The sequence below is a fragment of the Sinocyclocheilus grahami genome, unplaced genomic scaffold, assembly GCF_001515645.1.
Source record: "Sinocyclocheilus grahami isolate Dianchi unplaced genomic scaffold, SAMN03320097.WGS_v1.1 scaffold340.1, whole genome shotgun sequence".
NCBI lineage: Eukaryota > Metazoa > Chordata > Actinopteri > Cypriniformes > Cyprinidae > Sinocyclocheilus > Sinocyclocheilus grahami.
In genome coordinates this window covers 157,036-176,887 of record NW_015505519.1, presented here as the reverse complement: position 1 = coordinate 176,887, position 19,852 = coordinate 157,036, and the positions used below count along the sequence as shown (strand labels likewise).

Here is a 19,852-nt window from a genome sequence, read left to right as displayed (position 1 = left end):
AAAAATATATATATATATATATATATATATATATATATATATATATATATATATATATATATATATCTGTATACTGTATATATAAATGTAATATTATTTTAAACCTGGATAAATTTATTTTAATTTTGCTTCCAATTTAAGATTTAATAAAGATGTAATATTTAATAAATAAATAATCGTATAAATACTTATATAATCCATTAAAACCTAATTTTGGTATGCTGCTCTTATGTAAGGATAAAGGCTTGTAAATCTACTTCCAAATAAAAAAAATTAGAGAAAGAAAGCGAGAGCTCAGACCCCTCCTACGCATCTCTTTTCTTTTCTCTCTCCTCCTCTACTCCACCCCTCCACTTTTTCTGCCATAAACTTTCGAACTCCACATTGCTGCCACAGACCCTCCTTTCCTCTAAAACCAGAGCAACAGGATTGAATCCCAATACTCTCCATCTACAGATTTAGGTAGGTAACATTTTCTTGTATATCAGTTTCAAGATGGCCCACAATGTTTGTCTAGTCGTCAAAGATTAGTTTATCTAGATTTTATCCTTGACAGTTACCACATTTGACTATTGTGTCTAGTGCTGTTTGATGAGCATCTCTTCATAAACATAGCATTCTTAGGATGCCGTGTCAAGTTAAAAACAGTTTGACTTTTACAAATGCACCTGTGGAAAAAAAGAGAATGGAGTCACTTGAATCCAAAACCAGCCTAAATTCAAAGGTCTTTATTAATATGATTTAGTTGATGAGGCTATTTACCATTGAACGCTCCGTGCATATGCATTTCCACAAGCAACAATGCAGTTAATATATTTTTGTGATAAATAATCAGATCAGTTACCCTTTGTATTTTATATTCATAACTTTACACAGCAGTGGACGATGTGTCCGAATGCACAGAGTCAGAGATTAATCAGAGTTTTGATGTTTGGGTCTGTGCCGCTCTGTGTGCTCACGATAAACAGCGAGCCAGACTCATTCTTCTCCCGACACAAATCGGGGAGACGTGACCTAGACTGTCTCCGACCTATACACAACACCCCACATTTACACTCCGCTGGGAGCTCTGACAGCCCTTCATTTCAGCACAAATGAGCTCGCTGCATTCACTGCGGCCCTGCAGAGGAGGAAAGGTTAACTGCATACAGAAGTCCGTTAAAGCAGGAACCACACCACAGCTTGCACGCATCCAATTGTGTTGGCTCTCGCATAAGACTGAGGCAAATATCGAAGCAATAAAGATGCACGAAAGAAATGATGATGCTTGCACAAAAATGATATACATTATATGTATTTGTACCAACATTTGTAGCAACTGCCTTATTATTCTGCAAACACATGTTCACCTTCATAATAATATATGATTGCATAATTTATTATCATGAATTTATTAATCAATGTAGAATTAATTCATTCTTTTATTTTACTATTAAATTAACTAATAATCCGTAACATTTATTTAATAATTTCATGTAAAGTATGTGAAATATGTGACCCTGGATCACAAAACCAGTCTTAAGTGTCAATTTTTTGATATTGAGATTTATACATCATCTGAAAGCTGAATAAATAAGCTTGGATAGTTAGGATAGGTCCATATTTGGCCGAGATATTGAGAAAATCTCCTTTTAAAGTTGTCCAAATGAAGTCCTTAGCAATGTATATTACTAATCAAAACTGAAGTTTTGATATATTTACGGTAGGAAATTAACAAAATATCTTCATGAAACATGATCTTTACATAATATCCTAATGATTGTTGGCATTAAAGAAAAATCTATAATTTTGACCCATACAATGTAATTTTGGCTATTGCTACAAATATACTCCAGTAACTTCAGACTGGTTTTGTTCTCCAGGGTCACATATATAATATCACCAAACATTATATATACTTTTTTATAAATGTATATTATTTTCATAAAAAATTTAAAAATGATATTTTATCAGAAAATATTCTCAATTTTATATAATTTATATTACATATATAATGCTCATGCTATCTTGTATTGCATAAAATAATATACATGTATATATATATATATATATATATATTAAAGTAAGTTTAATATGTTTTTTTTATAAGTTTATGAAATTGAACTTGATTTTGTAAAGTCAGTTTAATGTAATTTAAGTTAAGTTTTGCACAACCAAGTTAATTATATAATCTATAAAAGTTTAAGGCTGCAGATGAACTTACGTTTTTAAGTTGAATGAAACTGCAGTAAATGTGAAATTCTCTCAGTGAGAGAATGAATCTGCTGTATGACTTTTAAACTGATTTGCTTCACTTTTGTCCAGTATTGCATCTCTACAACACTTGTTTCAGACTTCCCACTTCTTCACTAACTGAACTGTAAGAAATTATATCATTATCTAAAAGATCTGAAGCTTCAAAGCAATAAAGTGAAATATTAAATATCAATATGTGACTATCAGCACAGCCCTAGTGTGCATGGCCAAAAATGTCTGTCCTAAAGCCAGTTGAACAGGCACTGTCCTACCTGTTAAGAGTCATGCTCTCAGAGGCATCACCAAGCCACAAAACCCCCCCACTGCATTGCTCCACAATGCCATCATGGAAAGTTCAGCATTGAGGCCAACTGAGTGCACTCACTCTGCCTCACGTCGACTTATTTGTACAGCAGAGAGTAAAAAATATGCACATTAGCATGCACAGGCTTGGGAAATCTCCGAACCAGCCTTTCAGATGATTTCCTTCTTCTGTGCGATTCCATCTTATTTTTGCTCCGCTTGTTTTATTTTTTCACAACTTTCTTGGCTCTCTCTGTGCATTTCAGTGCAGACGAGTTGACATTTTTTGCCAAAGGATGACTTGAGAGTTGAATAGCCATACGAGGAAGGGTCTCTTAAACATATGACCTGCTCGATACCCTCCTAAGGAGATTGTTAATGATCTTATCATTCCCAGCGGTAAATGCGGACATGACTCCTGACTGGCTAACTAGAGTGCTGGAATTCTGGTGCCCTGTGGTGTTGACAAACATCTCTCCAAAGCCTGTCGTCACCAGCAGCGGGTTTATCTCCTCTGTGTCACGTGCGGCCTGTGTTGGGCGCCTGAATGGACTGCTCCACTCCAGGCTTCACTGTCAGTCACTCGTACACTTAACGTCTTTGTTCAGTGACACCGGTCAGCTGGACGCAAGAATCACTATGAAAACAAGCGGTGGGGAAGTGTAGGTTGTACTTTTCTGTAGCTTAGTGTCAATCATTCCGCTGACAAAACATTGAAAACATGGCTTTTCATGTTGAGATGAGACTCTTAAGACTTATACGGAGCAAAATACACAATGCAAACCCTGCAATTATTAACATTTCAAACAAACCATTTTCCTAAGACTTTTCAGGTGTTTTTCCTTCAATCATTAAACAAAAACAGCCAACTCTAGTAGGGATGTCCAAAATCACATAATTTAAATAGTGTCGTCTTGGTGAGTCGTTTGAACAACTAGTTGACTTAAAGAAGCTCTGTATACAGGTTTCCCAAACTTTCTGATCAATAAATTGCTAGGATTCATGATATTTACCACACATTTTCCAGTTGTTTGTAGGGCTGGGACAATAAATCGATGCATTGCGATTCGTGGATCAATTCTGAGATTTTCGGAATGCATCGTGATTCTCTCTCGAATCGATTCTGAGCTTAGTTTTTAACAGCAGATGGCACTCTAGGCTAGTTTTTAACCGCACACTCAGAAGCTCACGAAGAAGAGCGCTTGTGCGTTCGGCTGAGTAATGTAAGTGGTTAAATGTACTTGAACGTTGGCTTTTATGATGCAATATTAATGTAAACACAGCCCACTGTGAACATCCTTGTAATTCGCTTCAACCTTTTCGAACTTTATGAATGATTATTTTGGGTTCAAGTGGTGTGTGTGTAAGAAACTGGAAGCAAGCAGAATACGGCTATTTCTAAAGCACGCAGTGCCATCTGCTGTTAAAAACTAAGCTCAGAATCGATTTACGAAAGAAACGCGATGCCTTCGGAAAATCTCAGAATCGATGCAGAATCATTTCTCGATGCTTCGATTTATTATCCCAGCCGTTCGTGATGAGGATTTTTAAAAATCATTGCATAAAGATCACAAAAAAGTTACAAAGTAATTTCTAGCAAAATAATTAAAGCTAGGGGTGGCTAATATACAATAGAACCGATTAATCAGTAGGAATTGGTCAACCGTGGAATTTGCGCATTGTTTTAAGCATTGCAGTTCAAAAACAAGTGATTTTGAAACACAATCAGCAGCGAAAGAGAACTCATTTCGCTGTATGCGCGCACTGTTTCTGAGCGCTGTCATGGAGTGTGGGAGTTTTGAACGGAGTTATTTTTGTTGCTTTAGGCCTTGAAAAGATTAAATACACACTTTTATGTGTCAAAATGCCCAGCTTTGCAAGCATCCTCGTAAACACAGTAATTTAGGTTTTAAGTGAAAGCAAACTGCCGAGAAAGAAAACGTGTAACAGTATTTTGGATCCGGGCAGCTCTTAAAGTGACAGCAGTCTAATATTCCCGCTTTCTGTCTTTTATGTTAATCAAACAACAAAAGAGAGAAAATCTCTCACTGCTCTTGACTGAATCACTTTTGTAGCTTTAATAAGAAGAAATATATATTTAATTTACACAGTAAAGAATATGCAGTGATTTTATACATTTGATTATACTTTATACAATGTATGTAGCATTTCTTATTTATTTGTTCTATTGTAGTTTTTTGTCCTATTGCTTGTAATTAGTTTCCAATTCTTATTTAATCGCTGACTGTTTACTTGTCTTCAGTGAGCTGGAGTTTTTTCTTTTCTTTTTAATTTAGGTTAGTATTACTTTTTTTGTGATATTGACACTGGTGACAAGAATTCTGAAATTTCTACGGTATCTAAAATTTAGATATCATAAAGACCTTATTTAAAGCAAAAATAACTCTATCGTGATATTACCTTGAAATAAAATTACTCATATCGTGATATAAGATTTTGGTCATATCACCCACTCATATTTAGAAGAGAGAATAAAAAGAAAAATATTGACTATACAAATTGCCACCACTTTGTTTTTCCATGACCATTTAGGATTTGATCAGTTATATCCATTCTTCCAGTCGTGATATTCACACTTTTGGAGGTGTTTAATTAGGCTGGGTTTGGCTGTACATGACTCCAGCTGGGTGTATTTTTTTAGGGGTCATATACAAGATGGATTGTTGTGTTGTAAGACAAGTTTTAATTTGACTTCAAATGTAAATCAACTTAAAAACCCAATGTTCATGGTGTGAAGTGTTCAAAACAACACAAAGTAAACATCTAAAAAACCGCACACTGAAAGCACGTCAAATTGATGTAGCTGCTAAAAATATTAATAGAAAAAAGAAAATGCAAAATCCAAAACAAGTCAACCTGACTTACATATTAGTCAGTTGTTGTAGTTAACAATAGTAACCCATCCCTAATTTAAAGTGGAACAGACTAAAACAAGAAGTACACCATTTTCCTGTCAAGAAGCAATGTAAACAACATAAATTGTGGAAATGCATAAATTGTTGAACATACCATGCATGCCATTAAAGGCCTGTTTTATGTCTTTACAAGTTGTTGCAAAGGAACAGGTTTCTGTCAAGCACGATCAGACAGGTCACTACCAAAACAACCAATCCTACACATCCTGTTTCCCATTAGGCTAAAGTAGTCACGGCCTACATATCCAACAACAACAACATCATCCCAGGCCTTCATGACTCTCTTGGTGATAAGTTGTACTTGGTAAAATAGAGTCCGGCTCCTGAGGGATTCTGGGTAAGTCCTGGCCACAGTTTCAGTGGAATATTGCGACCGCCAAAGGTCATTCCTAAGAATAACCTTACTGCGGGCGAAGCAGATAATGCAACACAGCGGCCAATGAGAACACAGGCCACAGGTGCTTCTGCGTCCACGATGCTGCCGAATGCATCCGCAAGACAGAACTCCCTACAGATCTGAGGAGACAGAAATGAGCAGCAGTCTGAAAGAGCGAGATAAGCACTTCTAAGACGAGAGCTCTGCTAATACGCAAAGATTTATAATCAAGGCCACTTTATCTTTCAGTGAAAACAGGGCTTCATCTAATCTTTCTGGAGGCGAAGTGCTAAATCCTGATTTAGGCTGTTTTGTACACATGTAAAATCATCAATATAAAACGTCTTTCTGAAATCACCTCTTTCTATTTACTCAGAGCCAAGACGGGACAATGAAAAGAAATAAGCTCACTCCTACACTGCAAAGACAGTTATATAAAGACACAATATGTGCTGCTGAAGTCTCATCTAGCAATCGTTCAATAATAATAGGTTAATGACGTTGCACTCAAAGTATGATAGACCAAGGCTTTGTACAAGTGCATCTAAGCAAGAGTAAGACTGTAAAATTCACTCTGAAAGAAGAACCCAGACCCCTGGGGTTTTAATTTTAGGAACCTGTCAAGCATCTTTCTTTTAGGTGACACATCTGAAACTTAACGATTTAGGGCATAGACATGCTCTGTTTGAGACTAAAACCCTGACTTGCATCAAAGTTGGCAAATGCATTGAATGCTATAAAGAGTCAGTGACAGTGTGTGCCGATCAAACTACTTCAACTTTGACCTCTGACCTTTTAAAGCACAGCTGATGATCAATGGAAAAGTCTCACAGTGTACATTATGGTTCAAATATTCGGGGTCAGTAAGATTTATTTTTTTTTTTTTTTTAAAGAAATGCATTGCTTTATTCAGCAAAAATGCATTACATTGAAATAAATCAAACCAAAAGACCATGAAGACAATTATAATGTTATAAAAGATTTCTATTTCAAATAAATGCTGTTCATTTCTATTCATCAAGGTATACTGAAATAAATACAGAATGACCGTTTCTACAAAAATATTAAGCACCACAACTGTTTTCAACATTGACAACAAGTGCATTAAAAAAGAAATTCATTTTTTTAATTAAAATTTGTAATTGTAATGTCACAATATTATTGCTTTTACTGTATTTTTAATATTCACCAAATTCAGACTTGTTAAGCATAAGAGACTTCTTTCATTAAAAAAATCCTACTGACCTCAAAGTTTTGAATTGTAGTGCATACAACAATTTAGTCTCAGTACAATACAAGCAATGATTAAAAATAAGTTTTTATTTACTTTTTATTAACTTATAATTTAAAATTTATGAAGAGATCTTGACGTTAATGCATCATAATTCTGTCTATTTCTTTGTAGTCATAGTACCATCATTCTTTAACTAAAATTTTGTGAATCGTTTTGTGATGCATTCAACGTTTTTCCTGTTCCAAGTTCAAATCTGTACATGTTCACACTGTATACACCTGACAATTTCTTGCTACATTGTAAAAACATGTGAAAGTCCAAGTAGCCTTTTACATTTCTATAATGCTAATCATGTGAAATGACCTTTAAAGTGATAGTTCACCCCAAAAAAAAAAAGGCAGGCAGAGCTGGGTTAATTTTTACAATTACTTACAAATTGTAATCCGTTACGGATTCCAAATTCCATGGCAAAAATTGTAGTTAGTAACGTAATCCATTACATTACACATTTTAGGTAATATAATCAGACTACTTTTAGATTACTTTTGAATTTGATTATGGCATTCAGATTACATGTAGATTTACCCATTCCACAGAACACAAAATAAGATATTCAGAGGTCCATGTTATTTGGACCCCAATGTTCTTCAAAATATCTTCTCTTGTGTTCTGCAGAGGAAGTCAGTCATACAGGTTTGGAACGACATGAAGGTGAGATGATAGATCTTTCATTTTTGGACGAACTATCGCTTTAAGGATGCTATATGGTGTCAAAACCTTCTGAAATATCTACCAAACCTGCATGACACGTGTGAATCTGCATGCACATTCACTCTTTCATCTCCTGCTCCTTTCCCTCAGCCAACCGAATCACGTCCTCCATCACTACAACAACCAGCACTGCTTCCTCCTCACACGGCTCTCCACTCCACCTCGCGGTACTGCCGTCCTTCTTCCTCTCTCTTCCACACTAATCCATCCCACCCACCCCTCCTCGACATGGAGAAGGTGCAGCACATCACGCGGGCGGCCATTCGGCGGGCGTCCACCATGGAGATTCCCCAGCAGGCCAAGCAAAACATGCAGGAGCTCTTCGTCAACTTCTGCCTCATCCTCATCTGCCTGCTGCTCATCTACATCATTGTCTTGCTAATGTAAGCGGGAGGGGCAACAGGTTACCCACTAGCCAATGAGGGCGAAGGACTGTACATAGGGGCCAATCGTGTCGTAACTAGACAGTCAGATGATTAAAATGCCAATATATTTGATAATGTATAATTTAATTTAATTTGGGCCAAATGCTAAGGCAGCATGACATGTACCCTAACCAGAAGAGAGCGGACGAGGCAAAATTAATAAAGTAAATATAAATACGGAGTATAATTAAACACATTTAATTTAATACTGACAAAAATAGTTACATTGCTGTTCAAAAGTCTGGGGTTAGTAAGTTCTGTTTCTATTTTTTTTAAAGAAATGAAAACGTCTGTTCAGCATAGATGCAATAAATTGATCAAAAGTGACAGTAAAAGACATTTATAATGTTAGAAAAAAATCTGTTCTTATATCCTTCAATTTGTCAAAAAACTAAGAACTGAGAAAAATGTATTGCAGCTTCCACAAAAAATATTAAGTAGCACAACTGTTGAACATTGATAATATTAAAGGGGTCATTATGATGCAATTTCAAGTTTTCATTTCTCTTTGGAGTGTTACAAGCTGATTGTGCATAGATAAGATCCCTGAAGTTGCAAAGACTAAAGTCTCAAACCCAAAGCTTTTCCTTTTTGGGTGAACTATCCCTTAAGAGAACCAGTTATTGTTTGTTTATATGACTCTGTCTTATCAGAAAAGCTCATGTCAGTCTGTCAATCATGTTTAGCTCTTTCCACGGCATGTGAGAGACCAGTGTGATGTAACCTGCTCATCCTCCTTTTCACTGGCAAACAAGAAGAACCTCCAATTGGGGCCGATCACACTCAGGATACACTTCCACACAGCTGAACGACCCAGGAAATCTCCATCCCATCACTATGGATCTGATCAATAACCGAGGACTAAACCTGCTGCTCAACTTCCTGCTTATTGTTGTGGCTCTACTGCTCATGCTGATTCTGGTCAAGCTCATGTGACCCGAAATGGTCAGAAACAAGAATTATTGGTATAAGAGGGACGTATGTTTCAGAGACTTCTACGCTCTCTACCTCCAAAACCAATTTAAGGTTCCTTACATGACCAGAAGAACCTGTGCAAAATGATTGACAGGCCGAGAATGTTTCTGATTGGCTGATTTTCTGATGTAGACTTTTCCCCTTTATAATTTTGTTTTTCACTGTCACAGAGACTTTCTCAGGGCACATATTTCACTCATTTGAATCAGATAGTAGGGACGTTTTGAAAGCCTGGTGTTAAAAACATCAGTTAACAACTTTAGCGTATGATACACGCTTTGCTAGATCTTAATGGAGGAGTAAGGTATATGCTAAAAACTGATCAAAAATGCTGGTACATAGTAGTTACCAAAAACAAAGTGTCACTGCGCCCTCTAGTGGTTGCTGCCTCTTACATCTCAAAACCAACAACAATTCCAAAACAATGGAATTTAGATCAAAATTAGAACTTTTTCTGTGAACAGCAGGTTTGGATTCAAGTACATGGTCAAATGAATTAAATATTCGATGAAAATATAGATGAGCACTCAAATCACACCGCACACCACTGACAGTGACACTATTAAAAATCTGTATTTTCCTGCAAAAAAAAATAATATAAAAAAAAGAGCTGTGGATGTACTCCTAATAATAAATTGAAGGACACAGTCATGGTTTTAATAAGAATACGCACTGGTTTGCCTATTATATGATCAATGTACTCTTTATATATTATTTTCTGCAATCACTAAGTTCTTGTTCAAATCTGTGTGAATATATCTATGAAATACTTGTACTCATATATGGGAAGGAATTACTGTGCAGTGCAGGCATTTGAGAAATAAGACAATAAAAGCAAGTGCTGCGAATAAAACACTTACACTGATAACAATATGTGTCTCTTTGTGAGCTGAATAAGACATCTTGAGTCTCAAGCAAAGAATATGAAAGATATCAGCAAATATTGAAGTCCTGCAGAGTCCATTTGGAACAAACACTTGGTCTTTACCAAAAACAGACACCCGGCACAGGAGACCATATCAACATGAAATCAATCTAATCTACTTTCTTAATGCATGCTCATGGTCATATTGGGCATGATTGAACCGTTATTCAATTATTATTTGCACATTATTTCAATCATAACCTTGTTCTGTCTCTGAAATGACTTTTATTATCGTTTGACGTCAAGAATCCATCTTACTCTTCAACCCCTCCAACTACCAGGCTCCATTCTGGTAAGTAGGGCTGTGGCGATTCGTCGACTTTATTCGACTATTAAATGCATAAAATATAAAAATTACAAAAGTATAACAAAAAATAAAACCTGAACTAAAATGAAATTAAAACAAAAACTAAAAAAAATAATTTAATAATGACTAGTAATAATTAATACATGCGATAATAGTATATAATTAATACTCAAATATTACTGGTGTGGATGTTATCTGAAACATCCCTTAAACACAAGTTGTATTTAAAAAAAAAAACACTTCTGTTTCTGAGTCTGATAAATGAAGCATATTTGCTGTAAACAGGACAATTCACCTACCACCGTCTGTCCAGCAGAAGGCGCTGTGAACCAACTTTTATAAAACATTTCTCCATCTTTGCATTCCCTGTCAAAGCAATTGCAAACTGACCTGTGGGAGTTCCGCTTCCTGTCGTAGTCGCTCTCGCTGCTGCTTATTTGCTGTAAACAGGACAATTCACCTACCACCGTCTGTCCAGCAGAAGGCGCTGTGAACCAACTTTTATAAAACATTTCTCCATCTTTGCATTTCCCTGTCAAAGCAATTGCAAACTGACCTGTGGGAGTTCCGCTTCCTGTCGTAGTCGCTCTCGCTGCTGCTGTTCCTGCTGCCACGAGCCGCATCCCTCCGGTCCCGGCCGGTACTCCATCTGCTCGCTCAGCCACATCTGAGTCCTTACAGCCGGCTGGATGGGCGACCCTCCCACGGTCTGGTGCCTGAGCGTGGGACCTCTCTGCCCGGGCCCGGCCAGGCCGATGGTGGGCGTCTTGCTCTCTGGTAAGGCACTGTAGGTGAGGTCTAACGTGCTGGGCTTGAGCGGAGAGGAGCAAGATGAGTCCGTTTTCCCCAAGGTGTTACTGCTGCCCAGGTCGTACTTCGTAAAGTCAGAGTTGGTGGAAAGTTTGTGCAGGCTCTCAGAGAGAAAGCCGTCTGAATAAAGAGGGTCCTGTCGGTAGCCGTAGAGCACACCTCGATCCAGGGATCCGTGTGGGTCCATGCGGTACGACGGTCTCCCGGGAGGGGTGGACTTTTCCTGGCCGGTAAGACGGGTGAGGGAGGACCAGCGGCGCACCGGCCGGGGGTCTTTCATGTCCAGGGGGCTGTCGAGGGGAGAAGGGAGCTGGCAGCTACTCCAGGGGCTGGTGGGGGCAGAGGGCACGCTGAGTTTGGAGCTGGACGGAGATGGCATGACGTGGGCCGTGGGGATGGGACCTTGCGAGCGCAGAGGCTGGAAAGACAATGTGCCGCTGGAGCTGGAGTGGTCTGGAGACAGACAGAAAGAGAGACTATATTTTAGGCTTAACTAACAATGTTAATGCTCCTGCTAAGGTCAGGTGTTACTAGAAAACAGAACTTTAGTTTGAATGTAAACACATTCTGGGTGTCACTGTTTTTCTGTCAGTAGGAAAACAGGTAGCTGGCTTGTTATGGATGAAAAAGAGCACCCTCTACTGAGTGCAGCAATAAATTACAAGATCCACCTCCCTTAGTTCATTACCAACTCAAACAAGCTTTACAATAGAAATGAACTACACATTTTCCTGAACAGCATAAACCCCAAGAATAAAATGAGATAGTGTTATAAATAAGTATAAAATAAATAAATAAATAAAAGTGTTATAAACCAGTGTTAAAAATGATTCGATATTATTCTTACAAGGGCTGAAATGAAATAAAATAGAATATAATAAAATCAGTGTTATACATAAGTGTTAATTATGATTGGACATTATTATTATGTGGGCTGGAAAGAGTGAAAATAAATAAATACATATGTTGGATATTATTCTTATAAGAGCAGAATAAAACAGAATAAAATAAGTGTTAATTAAGATTGGATATTATTCCAACGAGTGAAAACAAACACACAAACAAACAAATAAATAATAATGTTAAAAATATTATTATGTAGACTGAAATGAGTGAAAATAAAAAACAAAATAAATAAAACAATAGTGTTATAAATTAGTGTTAAAATGACTGGATATTACTCTTATGAGGACTGGAATGAGTGGAAAAAAATATATATTAAAAAGTTTTTTTTTTAATTTTTTTATTTATTTTAATAAAATGTTCAATTAAGCAGTCATGTGGATAAAACCAATATACTGTGCATCAGACAAATGCTTCTCACAGTCAACTGAAAAGAGAAAAGTCTCATTTGAAAGAGTGGAAGTGAAGTGTTTTTTCACCCCCTCAGAACTGTTTTTAACGCCCTTGTCTGAAAGGTATTACACAGAAACGTTTGGAGTGACACAAGCCTCTGATGATTACAGGAAATGAGACATACTGGAACACAAATGAAGTATTTCACATTCCATTTTTATTCTTCCTGAGAGACTAGAATGACTGAAAGTAACTGGATGGAGATGACCTAATACTGACCCTGCCCACAGTCCTCCAATATCCCATCATGCACTAGGGGATTCCCCCGATCACATAGCCTCTCTTTCATGCTTTAAAAACAAAAACACAAACTCTGTGAGAAAACACGTCATGATAAACAGTGACTGAACTCATCTGACTGTGAGTCACTGCAGGAGAATAACACTCATCAAACATACTATTCTTATATAAGACTATCAGACTTTAAATCTATGACGATTTGATTCAAAGCAATATATAAATTGTTGTTCGAGCATATTATTAAAGTTATATTTATAAGGGATGCACCAATATGGCGGAAACATGTACAATAGTCTATAAAGGTATTTAACAGACTAAATTAATATAATAATATATATTTTTTAACTATGTCATGGAATGTTGCAATAGATACATGTACAATGAAATGCAAAAATTAATAAATAATTATTTAAAATGTAAATTAAAATGTATGCAAAATACCACATTAAATAGCCCTAAAAATAAAACACACAAAATACAAAATAAACTGCACACCTTGAAGCAAAATATAGCGGATTCAATATATCATAAAATGATGTTGCATTCAATAAATATGCATAATGAAAAGTCAGTAAAATTACATTTATGCATTTACTAAATGTATTTATTTATTTATGCCTACATTGCATAGTAATTTTATTAATGCAACATTCCACAAAGTATTTTATGATAATATTTATTTATAAAGATTTATCTCTTCTAAATCTCTCCATAATAATCAACATCATTGCAAATATTATAAATCTATACTGATGTGTCTACCTGTTTTTTTTAAAAAGCTCTATTTTTTTAAATAATCAAAACAGAACAAGGGGATAACTACTATTTAAAATAAACAATAATTTAATAAAAAATAGTCAGAATTGAAAAACAAATAAATCCAGGTTATTTGCTTATCTCCTTTAATTGGTGTAATCTACTGTAGTCACATTAATACAGGAATAATAGAGATGCACCGATTGCAATTTTCTTGGTCGATTCCGATACCGATTTTTGCCGATTCCGATTTTCTTTCTAAGAACTATAACTGACAGCATATACAAACAAAAATCTACTTTTATTCAACGCAAAGTTTTATTTTCATTAAAAAAACACTAGTAAAAAGTCAGTAATAAAATAAGAACAAATAAATAAATTGCAAACAACAGCACAAATAAATGCAATAGAATAAAGAGAGCTATGAAACAAAGTTTTTCAGGTCAAGTAAGTAATAACACATCCAGTGTTATTTTACATTTGATTACTTTAATTTCTGTAGTCTTCACTGTAAAAATTAAATTATAATTTTGTATGTATTTGGACATTTTAGCGCAGTTAGCCACTCATTTTGGTATTTGTGGCTCACAAGCTGTTTGAGACGGAGTGTGGCTTGTGCGCTCCACTAATATTGATCAGTGGTGGTGCGCGTGCGTTTGGTGTAAGCGTGAAACCTGCGGGAATGACTAAAATAATGCGCAATACAAGCACTATTTAACCGGAGCGAATGAGACGTGTGTGAGAGAGAAGGGGTCGTCAGAGAGATGAGATCGAGAATGTGCGGCTGATGTTATTGCCTGTGCCGCTGGTAACAAAACGGATTGGCCGGTCACAATCTGGGCCGATCATGAGGAAAATCGTCCGATTCCGATCCCTGGCCGATCGATCGGTGCATCTCTAATGAATAATAAATAAATCTTCTTGACTTGAATAAAATCAGTTCATTTAGATGTTCTAATATTAGGGTACATGACAAAAAATTTTTACACTGTAAATAAACCAGCAATAACCAAGCACACTACAACAGACAATGACAGGAAATGTGAATCCAAAAAAGGATCTAGAAATGTATATCTCAAATAAATACTGCTATAATAATAAATTGGAAGCAGAGGTGAAGCAAACGAAAGGTGCTGATGTGGTCACTGGAAGCGTCTGAGGTCAGTGTACTGCAGTATGAGCAGTCATGGCAGAGTGAAGAGCACTGACAGTCACACTGAGACGAGCTGACAGGCTTCATCACCGTCATGAGGAAGCTTGAGATATGGACATTCAGATGAAGAAGCTCAGCTGTCCGTGAGGCTCTCATCATATCTGCCGCTTTGGACACTTTGTTATGCGAGATATGAGAAATCAAAATTTTTCAAAGGATGCTCAGGCGGTTTATACAATAATAAAAAACAGATCATTCCAGCTCTGAAATCTGATTAAATGAGTCACATGAGACTCAGTATTCACACACCCATAACTGCACATCCATTGAATTCTGTATTATTGCTCTGCAGCAACTGTTTATTAAACAGCCTGCAATTATTTATTGTGATTTGTGTTATTTGTAATAATTGTTCATTAAAATTACTACTACTACTAAGCAGGGCTCCAGACTGCGACCATTTTTACTGCCTGTGCGACAAAATTTTGTGTGCGGTCGCACTGGTGCGACCACCGCAATGTTCAATTTATAAGCACTGCCATTTCTGTTGCATATGAGAAACATCAAACGGCAAACGAAACTGAAAGCATAACGAAACCGCGCTACTCATATGAGCTGCGCAGCACTTAAGAGTGTAGAACCTGGTTTATACTCGCCGCGTCAGCAGGAGCGCGAAGGTGCGAGCAGCAAAAATGACGCAAATATTGAGGAAACGATGGATGGTTTTTAAGCTAAAGTAAAGTAAAAGACCGCTTCTTAAACCAGAGAAGGGTGAACATGCTGGTATTCTTGTGGGGGAAAAAAAACATGCAAGCACGGTCACCGACAGCAATTTTAGTTTTACTTTTCTTTTTGTTTTCAGCAAAAGAGGAACTTCCGTTCACAAAATTCAAATCACAAATAATACTACTGATAAAAAAAGAACGGGTTGAATGTTAACCACTTTCGTTTCCATATAACTATAAACTACGATATATGTTAATCAGCATGCATCGATTAATCCCATGTTGTAGCGCAGAAAAAAAAAGATTGCGACCAAATCATGTGCTTGTGTTACCAACTGAGAAAGTTAGTCGCAAAAGAGCGACCAGTGGGAAGAATGAGTCTGGAGTCCTGCTAAATAATAATAAAAACAAACAAAATTTATTAAACAGCAATTTTAGTTTTACTTTTCTTTGTGTTTTCAGCAAAAGAGGAACTTCCGTTCACAAAATTCAAATCACAAATAATACTACTGATAAAAAAAGAACGGGTTGAATGTTAACCACTTTCGTTTCCATATAACTATAAACTACGATATATGTTAATCAGCATGCATCGATTAATCCCATGTTGTAGCGCAGAAAAAAAAAGATTGCGACCAAATCATGTGCTTGTGTTACCAACTGAGAAAGTTAGTCGCAAAAGAGCGACCAGTGGGAAGAATGAGTCTGGAGTCCTGCTAAATAATAATAAAAACAAACAAAATTTATTAAACATGGGTGTATTTGATCATTTGCTGTTGTTAACGTTTATTAAAGCAATAAGACACTCAGGTTGCAGTATTTTTAGCACTTTTTTTAATCCTGTTCTCCCCAAAATATCTTTTCTACCATTCAGCTTTCTTTCCATCCACATCCCACCTACTCCCTCACTGTACCTGTTAGTTATGAAAGCTCCTTGAGAAACTCTCCTGTAAATCACAGTCCTATTAGAGACACCTGACTGGCTTTCAGTGATCATATCAAGGAATTCTGAACTCTAGATATCAATTTTAAGTCATAATCACCCTTCGTAACTAACTCCTTATAGTAAAGTAAACTGCCGCACATCTCTACGGAGGTTTGCACAATACGGCTCTTTGTTGGCATGAGTGTGTCTGCCAACAGAAGACCATCTGGACACAGAGCAGAACTGAGACGGCACATTCCACAGAAGAGACGCCGCTCTTGCAAATGTGCACATATTGTACACACATACAGTAATCGAACACTGCCAAACAAATCACAGGGAATTACCTGGTTTTCCAGACTGACAAGACTACTCTCGCTTTTGCTTCCAGTGCAACAATCATGTGAGGACTACAATAAAATACGATCATTTGTGTTTTTGACTACTGGATTACCAAGGTCATCCGAGATGGATGTTGATATCAGGTGTAAATGGGGCAATGTAAATGAACAAACTAAGACCATAAAACTGGTTACTTTCATGGCATGGTTTCATAACGGCTTCACTATCTCTTAGGAAAGGTAAAGTGAAACAAAAAGCAAGAAGTGAAAATACTTGTGCAGTGTAAATTTACTCCAATATGAAACCGTGACAAATTGCAAGAGCATACAGCTAAGAAATGCTTCTGGTTTTAGCACTAAATGCAAATAAACAAATGCAGTTTCTTACATTGTCTGCTGATTTCTGAAGGAGCAAATGAGGAGGCGTAAAAATGCGACAGACTAATTTTTCATGTTTATGTGGAAAACATACATACAGCTCGTTAAAATGGAAAAGGACAACATAAACCTGACATAATGAACTATTTTATGTACATGCTATGATTTCATCCCGAAAACCTGCTGTTTTCAACATGACAAAAGAATTTTACAGTACAACATGTTCACTCTCTATCCTTATATAGTGAAGTGGTCTCTAAACCTCCTTGTATTTGGAGTGCCGTGTTGTAAAACGGGCCGGACGGGCCATTCCAGAGAGGTTGGATTAAGCCACCCAGAATAACCTCATCTGGTTCTAATTTACATTGGGGTGGAGGAGAGAGAGGCAGAGCAAACCAGGACGCCTGAAGCCTTGGGCTACGGTTGCTCCAGTCCCAGAATTCCCAGCAGAGGGGGGGGGACAACCTACTGATGAGCGTCTGCTATTTATCACTGCTGATTAAATGTGACAACCAGGTTTGAGATTAGTCAATGCAATCGATTGGCATGGTACAGATCAGGCTCAGATTCAAAACATTTCAAGTGAAATCAGTTGGGTGTTGAAGCTCATGATAGCAGCGGTGAGGAAGAATCAGGATGGGCTGGTCTATGATTGGCTGACGTCTCCCTAGGCTGAATCGACGTGTTTAGGTCTGTGCATTTTCATGTAATTTGGGTTTCTTGCCGTGTTTCTGTCAGATGCGCTGTGATAAATGCAGTGCCGTGTGTGTTTATATCTGTGGGTCACCGGAATCTACAAAGCTCTTCCTCCTACGGAGATCAAGTCATTTATAAATAGTCAAAAAACATTCCTTCTTGCAATACCGCCTGCACGTTTTCTTACCTGACTTACTTGTGACAGATTTCTCTCAAAAATCTTTGGATTGAGGATGGATATTTTAGAGGAAAAATGGATGGATGGAAGGATGGATGGATAGGTGGATACTTTAGAGGAAAGATGGACACATGGATGGTTTAGAGGAAAATGGATGGATGGATGGATCTTTTAGAGGAAAGAGGAATGGATGGATGGATGGATAGGTGGATACTTTAGAGGAAAAATGGATGGATGGATACTTAAGAGCAGTGGTCGCCAACCCGTCGATCGCGATCGACTGGTAGCTCTTTATCACTGTCCTAGTAGATCCCGAAAAAACCCCCAGCAAAATAAGTACAAAAATGCATTACATTTCTGGGGTTATATTAATGTATCACTGAAGGGAACTGTCTTGAGAAAAGTTTCGATGGCAATGGCATTTTCTCTGTATAAAGCGCAGCTCTGCTTTGTTTACAGCGGTAAACAAGCAAACGCTATAGTGCGGTCAGTTCATAAGCAGTGTTGCCAAGTCTGCGGTTTTCCCGCGGAACTGAGCTACTTTAACACTGTTGCCGCAGGTTGTTGTTCATGTCCGCGGGTTGAAGCGACCACAATAACGTGATATTTAGTCCATGGAATGTGAATTTTACTGGAAGATCCCCACCGAAAAAACTTGTATTTTACCCCCGAATGCGATTTTTTACAGGGGAACTCCCCTCGAAACGCGATTGGACTAGTTTTATTGCGAAAACCTGGCAACCCTGTTCATAAGCGCCACCTGCTGTCAGAGAGTGCGTCTCATTCAGACCTGCTGTTTTTGTTTCGTGCAGATGTTTTATGTAGCAAATAAATAACACCTAAAGTCAGACCATTCTGTTTTTGTTTTAAATCCTGAAATTAATCTAAATCAAATAAAAAACAACTCCCCATGCAGAACATGATTAAAATGCAGTGGTTTCCTCTAATTTCAAATTTGTTTATTATAAAGCAAATAGCCAATAAATAAATTTGCTTAAAAATCAGTATCAGAATCAGCCAATTTGCTATTTTAAAAAAAAGAAAGAAAGAAAAGAAAATCTGAATGCTTACCGCAATAGACGGTGCTGATGGGGATACCGTTGTTAAGGCGCAACACCGGTTACGTCACTTGCCCACCACCGTTGTGATTTTTTATAGTAATAAAAATAATTTAGTTCAGTAAAAGAACAGACACTACAATTAAAAACTGAACGTGGCTGCTCAATGCACCTTGCCGCAATAGACGGTGCTGATGGGGATACCGTTGTTAAGGCACAACACCGGTTACGTCACTTGCCCACCGCCGTTGTGATTTTTTTATAGTAATAAAAATCATTTAGTTCAGTAAAAGAACAGACACTACAATTAAAAACTGAACGTGGCTGCTCAATGCAGCGTGCCGAACGATAGTTCGGCATCACAGATCAGATTTAATTTCTCCAGTGAGGAGAGCAAGTCGAGCTGACTGACAAGAAGAGTGAGGTGAGACAGACAAGACGATCGCGGATTTAGTTTAGAAACGAAATACAAAAGCCAGTATTTTGGATTTTGAAAAGCCTGTTGACTTTTGCCGTTTATCTAAGGTGATTTTGGAAGTTTTTTTAAACATTCGTTTCTTATTTAATTGGTTCCACAGTGTTTGCAGATTTTTACTTTATTTAAACTTTGTGTAATTTATTTATTTTATTTGGCATCAAGGTGTACGCCATGCCTCCAAGCTTTCTTATTCGTTTTGCTAAAAACTTTCTACGTTTCTTATTTATTTGGTTATATATTATACATGTTTACTTATTTCCAGTTTTGTATA

General features: G+C 37.1%; 2 protein-coding genes across 7 annotated transcripts in view; one reads left to right on the top strand and one right to left on the bottom strand.

The window, feature by feature from the left end:
- LOC107603087 (centrosomal protein of 85 kDa-like) overlaps nucleotides 1-19,852 on the bottom strand; it is an 89,593-nt gene that overhangs the window by 34,330 nt on the left and 35,411 nt on the right. For 4 of the 6 annotated variants that reach the window (XM_016295788.1, XM_016295792.1, XM_016295787.1 and 1 more), the window contains exon 3: nucleotides 11,044-11,750. In XM_016295788.1, coding sequence (XP_016151274.1) covers nucleotides 11,044-11,750 — 707 coding nt within the window. Of the gene's footprint in view, nucleotides 1-11,043; nucleotides 11,751-12,872; nucleotides 12,944-19,852 lie in introns of all 6 variants that reach the window. The other 2 variants (XM_016295790.1, XM_016295791.1) reach the window with 1 other exon arrangement.
- On the top strand, nucleotides 322-9,841 carry pln1 (phospholamban 1). Its single transcript, XM_016295794.1, has 3 exons — nucleotides 322-462; nucleotides 7,946-8,238; nucleotides 8,967-9,841. Exons 2-3 carry the CDS (start codon nucleotides 8,084-8,086, stop codon nucleotides 8,983-8,985), a joined length of 174 nt encoding a protein of 57 aa, XP_016151280.1. The 5' UTR covers nucleotides 322-462; nucleotides 7,946-8,083; the 3' UTR covers nucleotides 8,986-9,841.